The sequence below is a fragment of the Microcebus murinus genome, chromosome 8, assembly GCF_040939455.1.
Source record: "Microcebus murinus isolate Inina chromosome 8, M.murinus_Inina_mat1.0, whole genome shotgun sequence".
Lineage (NCBI taxonomy): Eukaryota > Metazoa > Chordata > Mammalia > Primates > Cheirogaleidae > Microcebus > Microcebus murinus.
The window spans coordinates 102,033,116-102,047,500 of record NC_134111.1 but is presented as its reverse complement, the minus strand read 5'-3'; the positions used below and the strand labels follow the sequence as shown (position 1 = coordinate 102,047,500).

At 50.3% G+C, this 14,385-nt stretch overlaps 1 protein-coding gene across 1 annotated transcript; it reads left to right on the top strand.

The window, feature by feature from the left end:
* Positions 1-10,057: 10,057 nt before the first annotated feature.
* On the top strand, positions 10,058-14,095 carry ARL4C (ARF like GTPase 4C). Its single transcript, XM_012753296.3, has one exon. It carries the CDS (start codon positions 10,567-10,569, stop codon positions 11,143-11,145), a length of 579 nt encoding a protein of 192 aa, XP_012608750.1. The 5' UTR covers positions 10,058-10,566; the 3' UTR covers positions 11,146-14,095.
* Positions 14,096-14,385: the final 290 nt, after the last annotated feature.

Here is a 14,385-nt window from a genome sequence, read left to right as displayed (position 1 = left end):
TCTCCACTACCTGCAGAAACTGCTGGGAAGATGCTTTCGTGTGATGAGGCGTTAATGATATGTAGATTAAATGTCATTATGAAAGATAATTCGCATGCACATAGAGCAGAAAGGAGAAATTTCATTTTTAAGTCATGGCCCCAAACGTCTGCAGTCAGTCTCCCAGGCGTGTTTTTAGTCCACTGTTTTAGATCTCAGGGTGAGCCCTGCAGAGGATCATTTGAAAACCTGCAGAGAACTCAGGATGCTGGCAGCATGACACCTTCCCGAAAGGTTAAAGGTTTCAGAAGAGCTAAACTTCTGCACCTCCACCTCCGCGGGAAAGTACCTCTAAATGTTAATGTTTCATTTAACCTTGGCAGCCTGACCTTGAGGCAGGAGGCTAGCAGCCCCGGGGAAGATGATGCTGTCCATAAATTCGCCCCGGATGTGCCTCCCAGGCCCCACATCTCAGCCATGCTTGAAGGCTACTTTTATGGACCTCATGCGGCCGAACAGGAATCCCTTGATTACAGCGATTTGGCATTTGCTGGTTTGCTAATTCACTCTCTGGGCACTTGCTGTATGTATTTTAATTCTTTCTGTCTAGAATGCAGTACAGAATTTATAGCTTCTCAAATCTGCACATGTGTGCAGGCATTTTTTTTCTTTTTGGTGCATATATTCATTAGCTAAATGGGGTTTTTTGACATTTCTTGTTATTATGAAAATAATATTTGTATGCACATAGAAAACACATTCAAACAGTATGAAAGGTTTACAATAAAACATGAGTCTCCTTTCTTTTCTTCATCTTCAGTTCCATTGTCCAGAGGTAACCATCCCCAAGAGTTCTTTGTGTATCTTTTTGGAAAAGTCCCAGGTACACCAAATATCTATCTATCTAACACACACACACACACACACACACACACACACACACACACACACTTTTTCCATAGAGATGGGAGTGTTTGTGTACATGCTTTTTTACTTAGCAATATCTGATAGTCCTAACCATATCAACACACACAAATTCATCTCATTCTTCTTTATTTATTTATTTTTATTTATTTTTGAGACAGAGTCTCACTTTGTCATCTGAGCTAGAGTGCCATGACATCAGCCTAGCTCACACCAACCTCAAACTCCTGGGCTCAAGTGATCCTCCTGCCTCAGCCTCCCGAGTAGCTGGGACTACAGGCGTAAGCCACCATGCCGGCTAAGTTTTTGTTTCTATTTTTAGTTGCCCATCTAATTTTTTTCTATTTTTAGTAGAGACAGGGTCTCGTTCTTGCTCAGGCTGGTCTCAGATTCCCGTGCTCAAGAGATCCAGCCACCTTGGCCTCCCAGAGTGCTAGGATTACAGGCATGAGCCACCTCACCCTGCCATCTTATTCTTCTTAATACTTCTGAAGTTTTATATTGGGTGGCAGTATTTTAGATTATTTAGATTATTTAGTAATATAGCTACGGGTGGTCATTCCAGTTTCTGGCTTATATAATCAACATTTTAGGGAAGACTCCTGTTGATAGCCAACTCTGTGTCCCTATGGCTACATATGATTTTCATACTGGTTTCTTTTTTTTTTTTTTTTGAGACAGAGTCTCACTCTGTTGCCCAGGCTAGAGTGAGTGCCGTGGAGTCAGCCTAGTTCACAGCAACCTCAATCTCCTGGGCTCAGCGATCCTCCTGCCTCAGTCTCCTGAGTAGCTGGGACTACAGGCATGCGCCACCATGCCCGGCTAATTTTTTTTTTTGTATATATATTTTTAGTTGGTCAATTAATTTATTTCTATTTTTGGTAGAGACGGGGTCTCGCTCAGGCTGGTTTTGAACTCCTGACCTTGAGCAATCCGCCCGCCTCGGCCTCCCAAAGTGCTAGGATTACAGGCGTGAGCCACCACGCCCGGCCTTATACTGGTTTCTTGACTCTCACTCTGCCCAGAATCAAGGCTCAATTGTCATATTTGACCTTACAATTTTTTTGGCAGGGAAAAACCTAAGACTGTTTTTATTTTAATTATTTTGCACATTTATCACTAGATAAAAACAATGATATGGTCCATGAACAGCAGACTGGAAATTAAGTTAAGAAAGACTAGATCATAAGTTAGAATTTAATGAGATAAGTACACTTCTTCCATCACAAAATTAAATTTATTCTCATTTCTTTGCTTTTTTTTTTTTTTGTCTTTTCATTCTAGGCCCTAACAAGCTGGAAAACTGCTAGCCTGTTTTCTGGAGTTACCGTTTTCAGTTCGCCCTGCTCCTTCCATCTGAGCCAGTCGGGCAACATGGGGCCGCCAGGCAGCAGCTGTAGGGCCAGATGCAGGAGACAGGGAGGCGGCTGCAAATGGCCAGTCAATTGTCGGGGCTCCAGCTGAGGCGGATGGGATAGAAGCCAGGTCTTCTGGGCGGCGGGAGTGCAGTGCACTGGGGCGAGGCTGAAGTTCCAGGGGACGGTGCCCAAGGGACGCATGTGGGGCTTCGTCTGCAAGGGAACTCAGAACCCAGTTGCTCTTGGGAGCAGAGGTCCTGCTGGGCTCAGGGTTAGGCAGGGCTGGGCTGTAGGTTGAAGGTCTTTACAGCCACAGCGGGAGAGTTCTAGTGGCTACTTCTTTTCTCGAAACAGCTTGTAGTTTCTCCCTGGAGTGCTTCTTCACCTTGGTGCTTCATGGCCAGATCTTTGCTCTGCCAGACTACCCAAGATCAAATTAATTTATGCTACTGCTGTCCCTTTGCTCTGGATTCTAGAGATGCACAAATACATTCTAAGGTATGGAAAAGCAGAACGGAGTCTCTGGAAGGAGACGCAGACCCCGATGGATGCAGTCACCTTCACGCCTTCCGGGAGAGGAGCTGTAGTGGGCGGGAGGTGGCGCGAGGAGGCAGGACGGGCGTCCCCTCAGCGGATACCTGCTGCTCCTTATGAACATTGTAACATGGTACCACGTCAGTGTTTCACCTGATCAAAAAATGATCCACCCAGTCATTTCTTAGTTCTCTTGAACAGAGAAAAGTTTGCTCTGCGGTGAACAAATAATGGTCTAGATCCTCCACAAAAATCGTGACGTCTTTGACCAGAAGGAAAATATCACAAATAAGAAAAAGGAGGAAGGGTTGAGAAGGAGCAGCAGCTAAAGTCTCCTCCTTCATGCTTTGCCCTACGTGTCCTTGCGCCTTTTCTCGGGGCCTTTCTGTTTGGGTCTCTTCTTGCCTTAGCGTTTTCTCTGTTGTTGCCTTTCTCTTCATCTGTTTGGGATTCCATGGCGTTTGGCGGCGTGTCCTGCCAGGTCATGGGAGAGGTTAAGGGGTGGGGTTTGAGGCCTAAATCCCGTCACTTACCACGTCCCCGCTGGGCCGGGGGGCAGTGCCGTATTAGGCCGGGCAAACACGGATGTCCAAGCTCCCCAGCCTTTCTTCTCCAGGAAACGCTGGATTGAAGGAAACAGCTTAGGCCAGGGATCTAAGCCATATGAGCCTTCTCAGCCCTGGATCATAAGAGGGCCAAGCCCACGGAGCTTACCTGCCCCATGACAGGTGGGGAAGGGGCCACTGAGCCTACCCATTGACTACTAATGAGGTGGGACGGATTTGGATCAATCAGATAAGCTGCCTCCATCCTCGGTACTCAAGCAGAATGGATAAAGGAGGTGCCATTCACTCCTTTCCACATGAAAAATGGAAGTCTATACTGTATTCATCAAAGCATAAATAAAGGCAACTATCTTGAACCAAAGGGGGAAAACCCCACAAATATGTTTTAAAAGCACTCACAGTTTTAATTCCAAGAGCCATTTCTGAAATAGAATCAGAAATGGTTAGAGGTCGGAGGTGATCAGAGGGAGAGAAAGGCAATGAGTTTGTGTATCATCTGGTGCTGCTTTGGCGTGCTGCGGCATAATCTTGGTGAAGATGTACTATCATATATATATAGAGAGAGAGAGACAGAGAGAGACAGAGAGAGTGCTCTGAGTTCAATAGTCCATGTTGAGCTCTTCTGGCTTTTGACAGATAGCAACTGAGATATCAAGAGAGGCAGATGGAATTAACTACTGAGAGAAGAGAGGAAGAGAATGTCCAAGACCCATCACCGCGGACCGCCAGCGTTCTGTGGCTGACGACTAATGAGAAGACACACACCAAGCCTACTAGTCCAGATGGGAAAGGTGGGGAGAGTGTGGCTGCAGAGGCATGAGTTTGCAGGCCCTGGCGGCTGGCTAGACCCTGAACCTGTGAGCATCTCCATTCCGGGTGGTCATTAGCACGAGTCCATCCTGCGTCTTAGGAGCAGCGTGTAGAGTGGCGAAGAGTGAGGGAAATGCTGCCAGTTGCCAGGGGGGGTTTCTTAGGGAAGAATTTTAAGAAGGATGGAGGGATCAACAGGTCCGTTGGAAGGCCAGGAAAGAAGGGAACCAAAAGGACTTCGGATTTTTCCATTGGTTGCCAATCACCTTAGGAAAGCAGCTTTAGGAGACTGAAGGGGGTGGGAGCAAGAGAGTAGAATGAAAGGGATTTTCTGTGGTGGACGGAGCGAGGCATCAGGTTGCATAAGCCCAGTGCCACCCATGAGGAAGGAGTAATAATCTCGAGTGGCTATTATAACACCAACAAAAGCAGCAATGAGCCAAAGGGCTCTTTTCAGATGCTTGTGCCATGCTCACATAGAAGATAGTGCCACAAAAAGCCAATTGTTGCTTTAAAAGGGCAGAGTCATCCTGAGTGACCACACATTAGAGAAGGGAGCTGGCAGCACACCCTGTCCTCCTCCGCTGGACTGAGGGAGCCAGCGGGGCTTAGGAGAAGCACAAAGGCGTGATTGTCTCCGTCTCTCCTAGGTCCAGACAACGAGGTTCTAATTAAATGAAAGGGATAGGCACCCAGCTCACCTGTCGGGGAGGGAGGGGGAGACTAAAGTTCTCTGAGTTTCCATCAAATATGTTTTGGTTCATGGGGCAGCTCTCTAATCATCTGATATTTATTGTTACTAGTTGATTTGGTTTTTTTCCACTGTAGCTATTAGAGTAGAAATTTAATTACAGAGATTGAATTATTAAAGGAGTCAGAAATAACTTCAGCATACCAAGCCTTCTCTTCCCTCTGAACTGAAAAGATATTGGCACTGATATTAATGCTTTTCTGTCATTTTTGTATGCCTGAGTCCTGGGTTCCAAGCAGGGGTGGGGACCTGCCTCCCTGGGGCCACAGGTGACCTTCTGGATCCTTGAGTGCAGCCTCTTGACTGAATCAAAATTTTACAGAACAAATCCTTTTAATAAAGGCCGCACTTGGGAATACAGAAGGCCACATGTGGCCTTGAGGCCACAGGGTCCCCACCCCGGCCAGTCCTGTGATAGAGATTGATGATTGTTAATGAAGACTTGAATAGAGAAAAAGTCTTTAAGCTATTTTTATTTTAGGCCAAAAAATAGTGACAACAACAATGTAAAACACTAGTAGTGGTGGTTGTTGGAAAAATGAAATCCCGCTGCTGAGCAAAATAAAAAATAAGGCACCTTGACCTTTTTTTTTTTCCATTAAAGCCATGAACTTGAATGGACAATAGAGGAGTGCTTTGCTTATTTCCAGGCTTTGGACCACCTGAATGAAGCAAACGCCTGCAGGCATCCCTGATTCTCATTTGTCTTCCCCCAAATCCACAGCCCCGTCCACAGAACTCTCCTCGGCGCCGGTGTCTGGGGGGCCAGCATCTCTGCTGGAGTGGGCACAGCAACCAGGCAGTGGCGGGGATGAGGTCCTCCTGCACACCCTTGGGCTTCTGAGAGTGTCGTGTGGGTCCCCGTTAAGGAGCCCGTCCCGTCAGATAAGGGCTGCAGTCCTGGACCACCTGCTTCAGCTGCTGCAGGCTGGATGCTTCTCTGTCCAACAGGCCTCATTCTCCGCTTCCAGCTGCCCACCCCTGCCCACGAGCTGCATGCAAAGATCGGTTTCCCCCATCTCTAATCTCAGCTGGGTTTCCTGGGTGCTGTGTTTCTATCCCTTCCATCGATTTGTGATTCTTTCAACAGCTTCCTGGTAAAGCCCTTTCCTGCCCTGCTGGTCTCCTGGATCTCCTCTCCTTGCAAGTAACCCCCAGCCCTCAGCCCCACTCCACCCCTGCCACCCAGGGCCCCTGTTCTCCATGGGTCTCATGGACGAGACCCAAGCCGGAGTCTGAGAATCGATGGCCCCCAGCTCTGAGTCCCAGACAGAAGCATCCATGAGCACTTGACACCGTCTCACTTTAACCAGTGGGGCTCTAAGAGAACTAGTCCTCCATCGCCACAGAGAGAACAAGGTTAGGGCGCCACTTATCTCTGTCCACTCATTGCATAAATACGGTATTGAACATTTGCTAAGCACTAGGCCCTGTGTCTCTGTAGAGGCCGTCGTCTGCTACCCGAGACGCTCAGTAGAGGGCAGTCCTGCACCACAGCAGTTGGGCCTGGGTGCTGGGACGGGGCCCAGCATTGCAAGGGAGGTTTCCAGTGAGAACCTGCAACCAATCCCACACTGCCACGTGCGCGCGCGGGCACACACGCCCACCTTCCGATCTCTGTCCTCATCCGTGCCCAGGTACAGACGGCTGCTTTCCTTTGCATTCTGCGTTATCCGTCTAACCGAGGCAAAGATAATGACGGCGCAATGTATTTCTCTGTTCGCTAGGTTCGTTCAAAAGTTATTTTAACTGGTGGTATATTTTATTTCTAAGCCATCAGAGGGGGGAGAAAAGAATACTTGAGGGTGCAATTTCAAAATCACTGCCAAGGTGTCACATTTTGTTTACTCAGAATGATTGAGTTCCTCTCCAGGCATAAAGTCGTCCTGATGCAGAACAGAAAGGAGAGGAGGACCTGAAACATGCTGCCGCTGGAACTGAATCATCTCAGACGGGACACCAGCGCGTGCCATTCTTTGAGAAATGTCTTATTCTGATTAATTAAAACGAAGGCGGTGGCATAGTGTCGCCAATATCTTCCACTTGCTGGAATTTAGCCATGATGCATGTGATGAAGGAACAGGCTCGAAGTAGGCATTGACTGTCTGACAGGGATAGGCATTACTTTCCTTTTTACAATTCCAGTGTTTTTCAACAGAAATCCATATTTGAAGGAAAGTTACTAGTTGACTCAACCGAATGACATTTTTATGTGTTAGAAGTTAAATTATTAACTGTAAAATCAACTTGTCACCTGGTGAGTGAAATTAGGATGTAGAGCAGTTGCTATTCAATTACGCTGAGTTGCTGTCTCATGGCTGTTCCGGAAAGCTCTAGTAATGTTCATTAATCTGCTTCTCCTACTGGACAGCAGACAGCTCCTTATTGCTAAACACCATCGTGGGGGTGCAAAAAGTGGGGGCTGCAGTCAAAACCACTGAGGCTCTTGCTAGTAATTATTATAGCCAAGGAAACAGGCTGGCTGTTTTAGTAAAATATTCCCTCCTACTATCTTTACAATAGAAGCAAGTGCTGACTATGGGGTAGAAGCAAGTGACCACAAAGGAGTTCCACGCTAAGGTCATTTGTGGCAACCAGACAAAGAGCCCTCTAGTCTGGTCTGTCCCTTTCCAAATGCCCAGGTCTCAAGCTACTGATCACAGTCTCATCTTGGGCTGTCACCCAGCCCCAGCCCTACCTGTGGCAGAGAAGAGGAAACAGTCTCATCAAAAGGTGGCTATCTATGGGGCAGGCCTTGGAGAGAGCCAAGAAAATCACTCCAAAAACACAAAATCCTGTCTTCCCAGGGTTCCCAATAACTGAAATGACATTATTGTGAATTACGCTAACATCTGTCATTTTTGTTTACTGTCAGCTGCCCTTTTGGCAACAGATCCCTAATTCTTCTTTGTGAACCACCCTTCCCAATATTAGCCCCTGAGCCACATCAGTCAGTGTGTTCCGTCCTGCACAGCCGTGCTTGAGTCACGGCGGGCCGGGCAGGCCAAAGGGGTGTGCACTCAGGCCCTGCTGGGGCTGGTGGGGGAAAGGCATGCTTTCTTCCTTCCAGGATCTAAACCAAGGATGTGTGTGCAAGGTTGCCCGTAGGAAAACGAATCAACACAGGAAAACAGAGGAGAGGTGGAAGGATATCTGGTCTAAAGACTCTTTTAACCCTTTGCACTCGGATGTCGAGTGTGACTCAACACGGTTAGCAAAAAGTATAGAGATTAAAATAACTCTTTGAATGTATCAATAATTTGAAATATTAAAAAAATCCAAATAAATAAGTTTGTATGAAAAGAAACACCAGTGTTTTATTCTACTGCCGCGCTTTGTAAAATCTGGGGTATTTAAAAAATTAAATCCCGAGTAGAATAAAGGAACCGAGAAAAAAAGCAAGCGAGCGCAAAGGGTTAAGTTCCTGGATCTAGCCATGCCTGAAGTTAACTCTTATTCTGGACTTTTCAATGACATCAGTGAAATATATTTACATTTTTGTCCAACTCCATTTGAGTTGAACGTCTATCCTATGCAACCGAATCCAGGTTGCTCACTTTCCTCCCCATTGAACTGAAACAGGGTGAGGCTGCGTGTGGTGTGCGGAGGCCAGCAGGCAGACTCTTGGTCTTGGAACAGACAGTCTGCAGCTCGGTTCCATTTTGGCAAAGTCGCAAGTGCCCAGGCCTTGGTTTTCTCATCTGGGAGGACTGGATGGAACGATCCACAGGATCCTTCCCAACCTGACCTTCCATTTCCAGTCCCTGGACCTGCTCTGGAGCATGGATGACTGCAGGGGCCGCTGCCACCACGGGAATCCCAAAGGTGGGTGGCTTGCCCTTCCTTCTACAGATGTGGCCTTCTCACATGTTTTGGTACCAATGACATCACATATTTTACAATAGCTTGTGAAAACAAAGGGAAAAAGTACTTTTATAAAATCTTGGGTTTTATTCATAAGTAACTAACATTTTCATTCTTCCCCCTTGATCCGGTTTCCATCTTTTCTATCTGGTAAGCAGGGCTGTGAAGATGTGATTGCCCATTCTGCCCCTGGCCTTCCCCGAGCTGGTCTACACCGGATTCGTGGGTTATGCTTAATGCACTCTGTTTCCTCCAAACCCAGAGAGGACGTGCATGTTACCTGTTTATAAACCAGAATGAAATTACTGAATTGGGGCGACAGAAGGTGGAACCCAGGGACTATCAGTGTGTGTAATCACGGTGCCACCAGCTCCAAGCCAGAGACACATTTCGTTTCAGCCCCCAGGTGTGCTGGAGCCCCAGGCGCACGCTGAGCCTGCCTGCGGAGGGTGCGCCTGCCGGCAGGTGGTTCTCGACTCCCAAAGTGGGGTGGCAGCGGGTGCTCTCCCAAGGTGCCAACGCTTACCCTGGGTGTCCGCAGTTATGAGGAGCAGGCAGGTCCCCTGATCCCCATCGCAGCCAAGGATACAAATGCCGGACCCCTGCCCCCACCGCCGCCGCCACCAGGCAGGAAAAGCTGGGCCTCCAGGGCGGCCGGACACAGGCCCGGGCTCCCGAGCACGGCGCTGGCCGGCGGAGCCTGTTGGAGCTCAGGCAGGAGCCGAGCCCGGGCGGTACAGGGGACCAGGCCCAGGCGCGGAAGGGGCGCGAGGGTGGGTGTGGACGCGTCCCGGGTGGCGGCTCAGTGAAGCCGGGACCTTCCTGTCCTTTCTGCTGGGGGTGGGAGAGCCTGCTCCCACCGCCCTGACGCCCGGCGGCACCCTCGCCCTCCCCCGGGCGCTGCCCTTCCCCGCCCCGCTCCCGGCGCGGGCGGAGCGGGGACCCCGGGACCCAGTCCCCCAGGCAGGCTGTGGCGCTCCGGGCTGCGGCCGGCCAGGTAGGGCGCCGGCTCGGGCGGGGGTTCCGGGAGCCGGAGCTATTTTCGTAAGACGCGTCAGCCGGCTGGGGAGGAAGAGCGGGCTCGGGCCATTGTCTCCGCGGGCGCGGGGCGGGAGGGGCCGCGAGGGGCGAGCGGACACGGCCCGAAGCGCGCGAAACGGCCGGCGGGGCCGGGCCCGCGCTGACCCCGGCCGCGGGAGGGGCGGGCCCGGGGGCGGGGCCGGGGCGGGGCGCGCGGGGGCGGGGCCGGGCGCCCTCTGGCCGCTGCAGGCTGGCGGCGGCGGCGGCGCGGGGACTGCGGGGACAGCGAGGCGGCCGTGCCAGCAGCGACGCCCGGGGAAGCCCGCGCCCGCCTGCGCCTCGGCGGCGCGCCCAGGGAGCGGGAGCGGCCCCGCGGCGCCGCCCCAGGCCAGAGGGGAGCGCAGCGCGCCGAGAGCCCGGAGCCGGCCGGCCGCGGGGAGCCGGCAGCCGCAGGAGCGCGGGGCGCGGCCGGAGCAGGCGGCGGAGCTAGCCGGGCCTGGGGAGCCGCGGCAGCCGGGGCTGCCTGGCGGGAGACAAAGCCGCCGCCGGGAGACGCGCAATGCCCGCAGCCCGCGAGCCCCGCCGGCGAGGGCGCAGAGCCCGCGGCGTCTGAGCGCGCGCGTCCCGGGGACGCCCAGGCCCGGGCGGGTGCGGGCGGCGGGCGGGGCCCAGGTGCGCCCGGCCGCGTCGGGCCCGTGACTGCTCGGGGGGCGGCGCCCTCCCGCCGCAGCCGCAGTGGCCGGCGCCGCAGCGAGGAGCCATGGGCAACATCTCCTCCAACATCTCGGCCTTCCAGTCCCTGCACATCGTCATGCTGGGCTTGGACTCGGCCGGCAAGACCACGGTGCTCTACCGGCTCAAGTTCAACGAGTTCGTGAACACGGTGCCCACCATCGGCTTCAACACGGAGAAGATCAAGCTGAGCAACGGCACGGCCAAGGGCATCAGCTGCCACTTCTGGGACGTGGGCGGCCAGGAGAAGCTGCGGCCGCTGTGGAAGTCCTACAGCCGCTGCACGGACGGCATCATCTACGTGGTGGACTCGGTGGACGTGGACCGGCTGGAGGAGGCCAAGACGGAGCTGCACAAGGTGACCAAGTTCGCCGAGAACCAGGGCACACCGCTGCTGGTCATCGCCAACAAGCAGGACCTGCCCAAGTCGCTGCCGGTGGCCGAGATCGAGAAGCAGCTGGCGCTGCACGAGCTCATCCCGGCCACCACCTACCACGTCCAGCCGGCGTGCGCCATCATCGGCGAGGGCCTCACCGAGGGCATGGACAAGCTCTATGAGATGATCCTGAAGCGCAGGAAGTCCCTCAAGCAGAAGAAGAAGCGGTAATGCGCCGGCAGCTCCCGGAGCGAGGGGCGGCGGCGAGTGAGTCGGGAATGAATGAATGAATGAACGGGTGGATGGATGGATGGATGCGTGCGCGAGAACCCGCGCCGGCGAACAAAGACAGCGAACCAAAGCGATGCTTCGAATTTTTAGAACGGAATCCCCGCACCCAAATGCGGGATTGATGACTTAACCTGGGTGTGGAGGCTGCTTTCCTAGCCTGCTCGGCCTGCCGCCACCCCCAGCTCAGGGGACCTTTTGTCTGAACGCGAGAGCTGCTGGCGGGGTGGGCGGCCGCGGCGGGAGTGCGAGTGCGGGCGCTGCTGTCCGCGCTCGGCCCCAGGTGGAAGGCTCAGATGTCAGAGACAAAAGCGATTTCTTCCTACTCCTGCGGGGCCAGAAGTTCAGACTGCCCCGCCCCCGCTGGGGGATCGCACCTGGGAGTCACCTGAGGTATGCATTCCCAGAACCCTGAGCTACCCATGTGGGGGGCACGTCGGCAGTGGGGGGTCTTGGACAGGACACCTCTCCTTGCTTTCAGGGGCTGTGGAAGCTGAATAATTTTATGTCACAGGGCAGGCCCCTGTTGAAATTTCATTTGTCCTGCTCTGGGCCCAGAGGAGATGGTGGTTTGGGCCATCAGAGGACTGCCTGGGACAATGCAGCAGCCAGGGGGCACCGGGCACTGTGCTGGCCTTGGCTGGGAATGGCCTCGAAGATGCCCCTTTCCTGGTGCTTTGTGGTGGCTACAGAAGACCAGTTTTGTTGAGAACTGCTTTTCAGCCTGGAATCAGACATCTTCCAGATGGTTTGGACCCTGTCCATGTGTAGGTCATTATCACACAAAGAGACCAATAAAAATTAAAAAAAAAAAAAAAAAACTATTGGAGGTGGTGGCAAATGATGCATTTACTGTTTGCAGGATAGTTAAAGGTGTTTAAAGGGCAAGGCTCTTGGTGTAAATGCTGGATGGATTGTGTGTGTGTGTGGATACAGGGACCTCCCTCTGTACTGTGTAATTGGCATAAATACCTAGACCTATATGTGTGGATTTTAAATTCTCTTAGCCTACTGATTGGTTTGGGTGAGCACACCAGCTGCAGATGTGTGCTGAATTGCAAGATGGTTTTTTTTTTTTGCAAGGGGTGTCTCTTGCAGTACTAACCGCGTGATGATGGGTTTTCAGACACGTTTTAAAAAAAAAAACTTTTACAAATGAATACTTACCTTAGAAATATTCACCTTAGGAAAAAAGACTTTGCTCTGCCCTTTTATGTCCCTTTATGGCAAGTGGTGACATGTTCACAATTCTAATTTGGTTCATTGTGGCCTATCTCGTTAAGTATTTCATTAAAAATGTCTCCTTAGAGTATTTGATGTCATGCACCAAAAAATAAAACCCCACCTTGTTGCAAAAGCCAGACCTCGTTGCATGGATTTAAAAGGGAAGGAAAAACACAAGGATGAAGCCCCTCCGAATTCATCCTTGTGGGAACTGGCCTTCCTAGCCAGCCAGCACTTTGGGCAAATGCAAACAACAATGAGTGCTTGAGATAAAAGAAAGCATGTGACGTAATGGTCACTGGTACTCAGGCACTTTACAGTTTACTTGAAAGAAGCTTTGGAAAATAGGTAAAGTGAAAGAAGAATAAATACATATTTTTAATAATGTAATTTAAAAAATCCTTTATAATCAGGACTGAGTCTTGGTTTGCAGAAGCTGTCATTTACGCTGCAACACAGTATCAAAAGGGAAACTTAAAACTTACTGTTTGGTTTTTTAAATTTCCTCTTAGAATCTATATTTTCAGATAGAATTATGATTTCCCTGGCTGTTACGCATTTCTTTACAAAGGAGGCCCATAGAAATTGGACATGGTCATGCCTGAGCATGTGATTTAGTCAAATTATAAGTCCATATCTATTGTCCATTACACTCTGAAAGTTAATTTAAGAACCAGAGGCAGAAGTTCTGGCTTCCTGCTTGAAACCCAATTCTTATATGAAATTCTGTAAAAGCAGAAATCTAGCAGCCCATCTACTTTTTCTCTTTTGTCAGTATATTTGGTACCCCTCCAATGCTGGTCTTTTGTAGAAACTCAGTAGAGAAAGTATAGCTACGCAATGTTGAAAGCCTGCCAGATTTCAGTTTACATATCGACAGCATAGTCACTGATTTCTAAATGGGCTGGTCCCATCATCGAAGATTCTGTATAGAATTATAAAAAAAAAATCCATCTTTCTTTATTTTCTTCACATGCAACAATTTCTTAAGCACTTTGACATTTTGGTAGTTCCACACTATTGAAAGAATAATATATTTATTTTGTGACATTGCAGATGCCAAATACTGTAACCTTCTTGTGCTAACGATACTTAGGTTCAAGATCACTGTTCAAATCCTGTCATGCTTTAAAAATGATGCAAGATGATTTTGTTTTTTGCATTATCGATACTTAAGGGTGCAATCAACTGTTAGTAATTGTGCAGTAAAGTAAAGCCCTGTGGTGTATCAACTAATAGTTAAGAGTCTCAGTTGATTTCTGTAATGTTTGACCTAATAGTAGCCCATTTTGTCTCTGACCCACCAGAGGAAGCACAGATAAAATCACCTTGGAGTAATCACGGAGGGGGTAGTCCCCACAATATGTCAATCAGTGATTTATTATGCCTTCTGCCCTTTGGAGAATGAATGGGTTTCTCATAGAGGAAGCTGGCCTCCCCAAGTGAGCTTTTGAAATGTTTTCTAATAGACACAGGGAGGCCAATTTTGTTTCAGAACAATTTTCTTCACAGATTCTCTGTTATGGTGTTGGGACCGAGTCCCCCGGTTTCAGTTTTCCTTTCTACTGCTGTAGTTCTCTGTCTTGACCGTCCTCCTCTTTTGTTTCCATAGCCTTTTATAATGCATATACGATGCTGTGAACAGAAATAAATTATTTATACAATCAAATGATTGGGGAGATTTTCTGTGGCTGGTTTTTCACATTGCTGGGTTCATTCTCTCTGTCTCTGCTGAGTGAGGGATGGATCACAAGATGGTGCCTGGGGTTTAAGAGGTCCTGGGGCTGAACCAGTCATCTCTGCTGTCTTGGTGTCAGGGTCTAGGTGTACCCTGAGTGGGGAATTTAGAGGCTCAAGTGAGGGAGTCTGCGTGCATATGAGGCCCATCTGCTTGTGCCCATCCCCCTAGAGGGTGCCTGTCCATCGAGTCACCTCAAATCCTTTAGGAGAGTAGCCTCA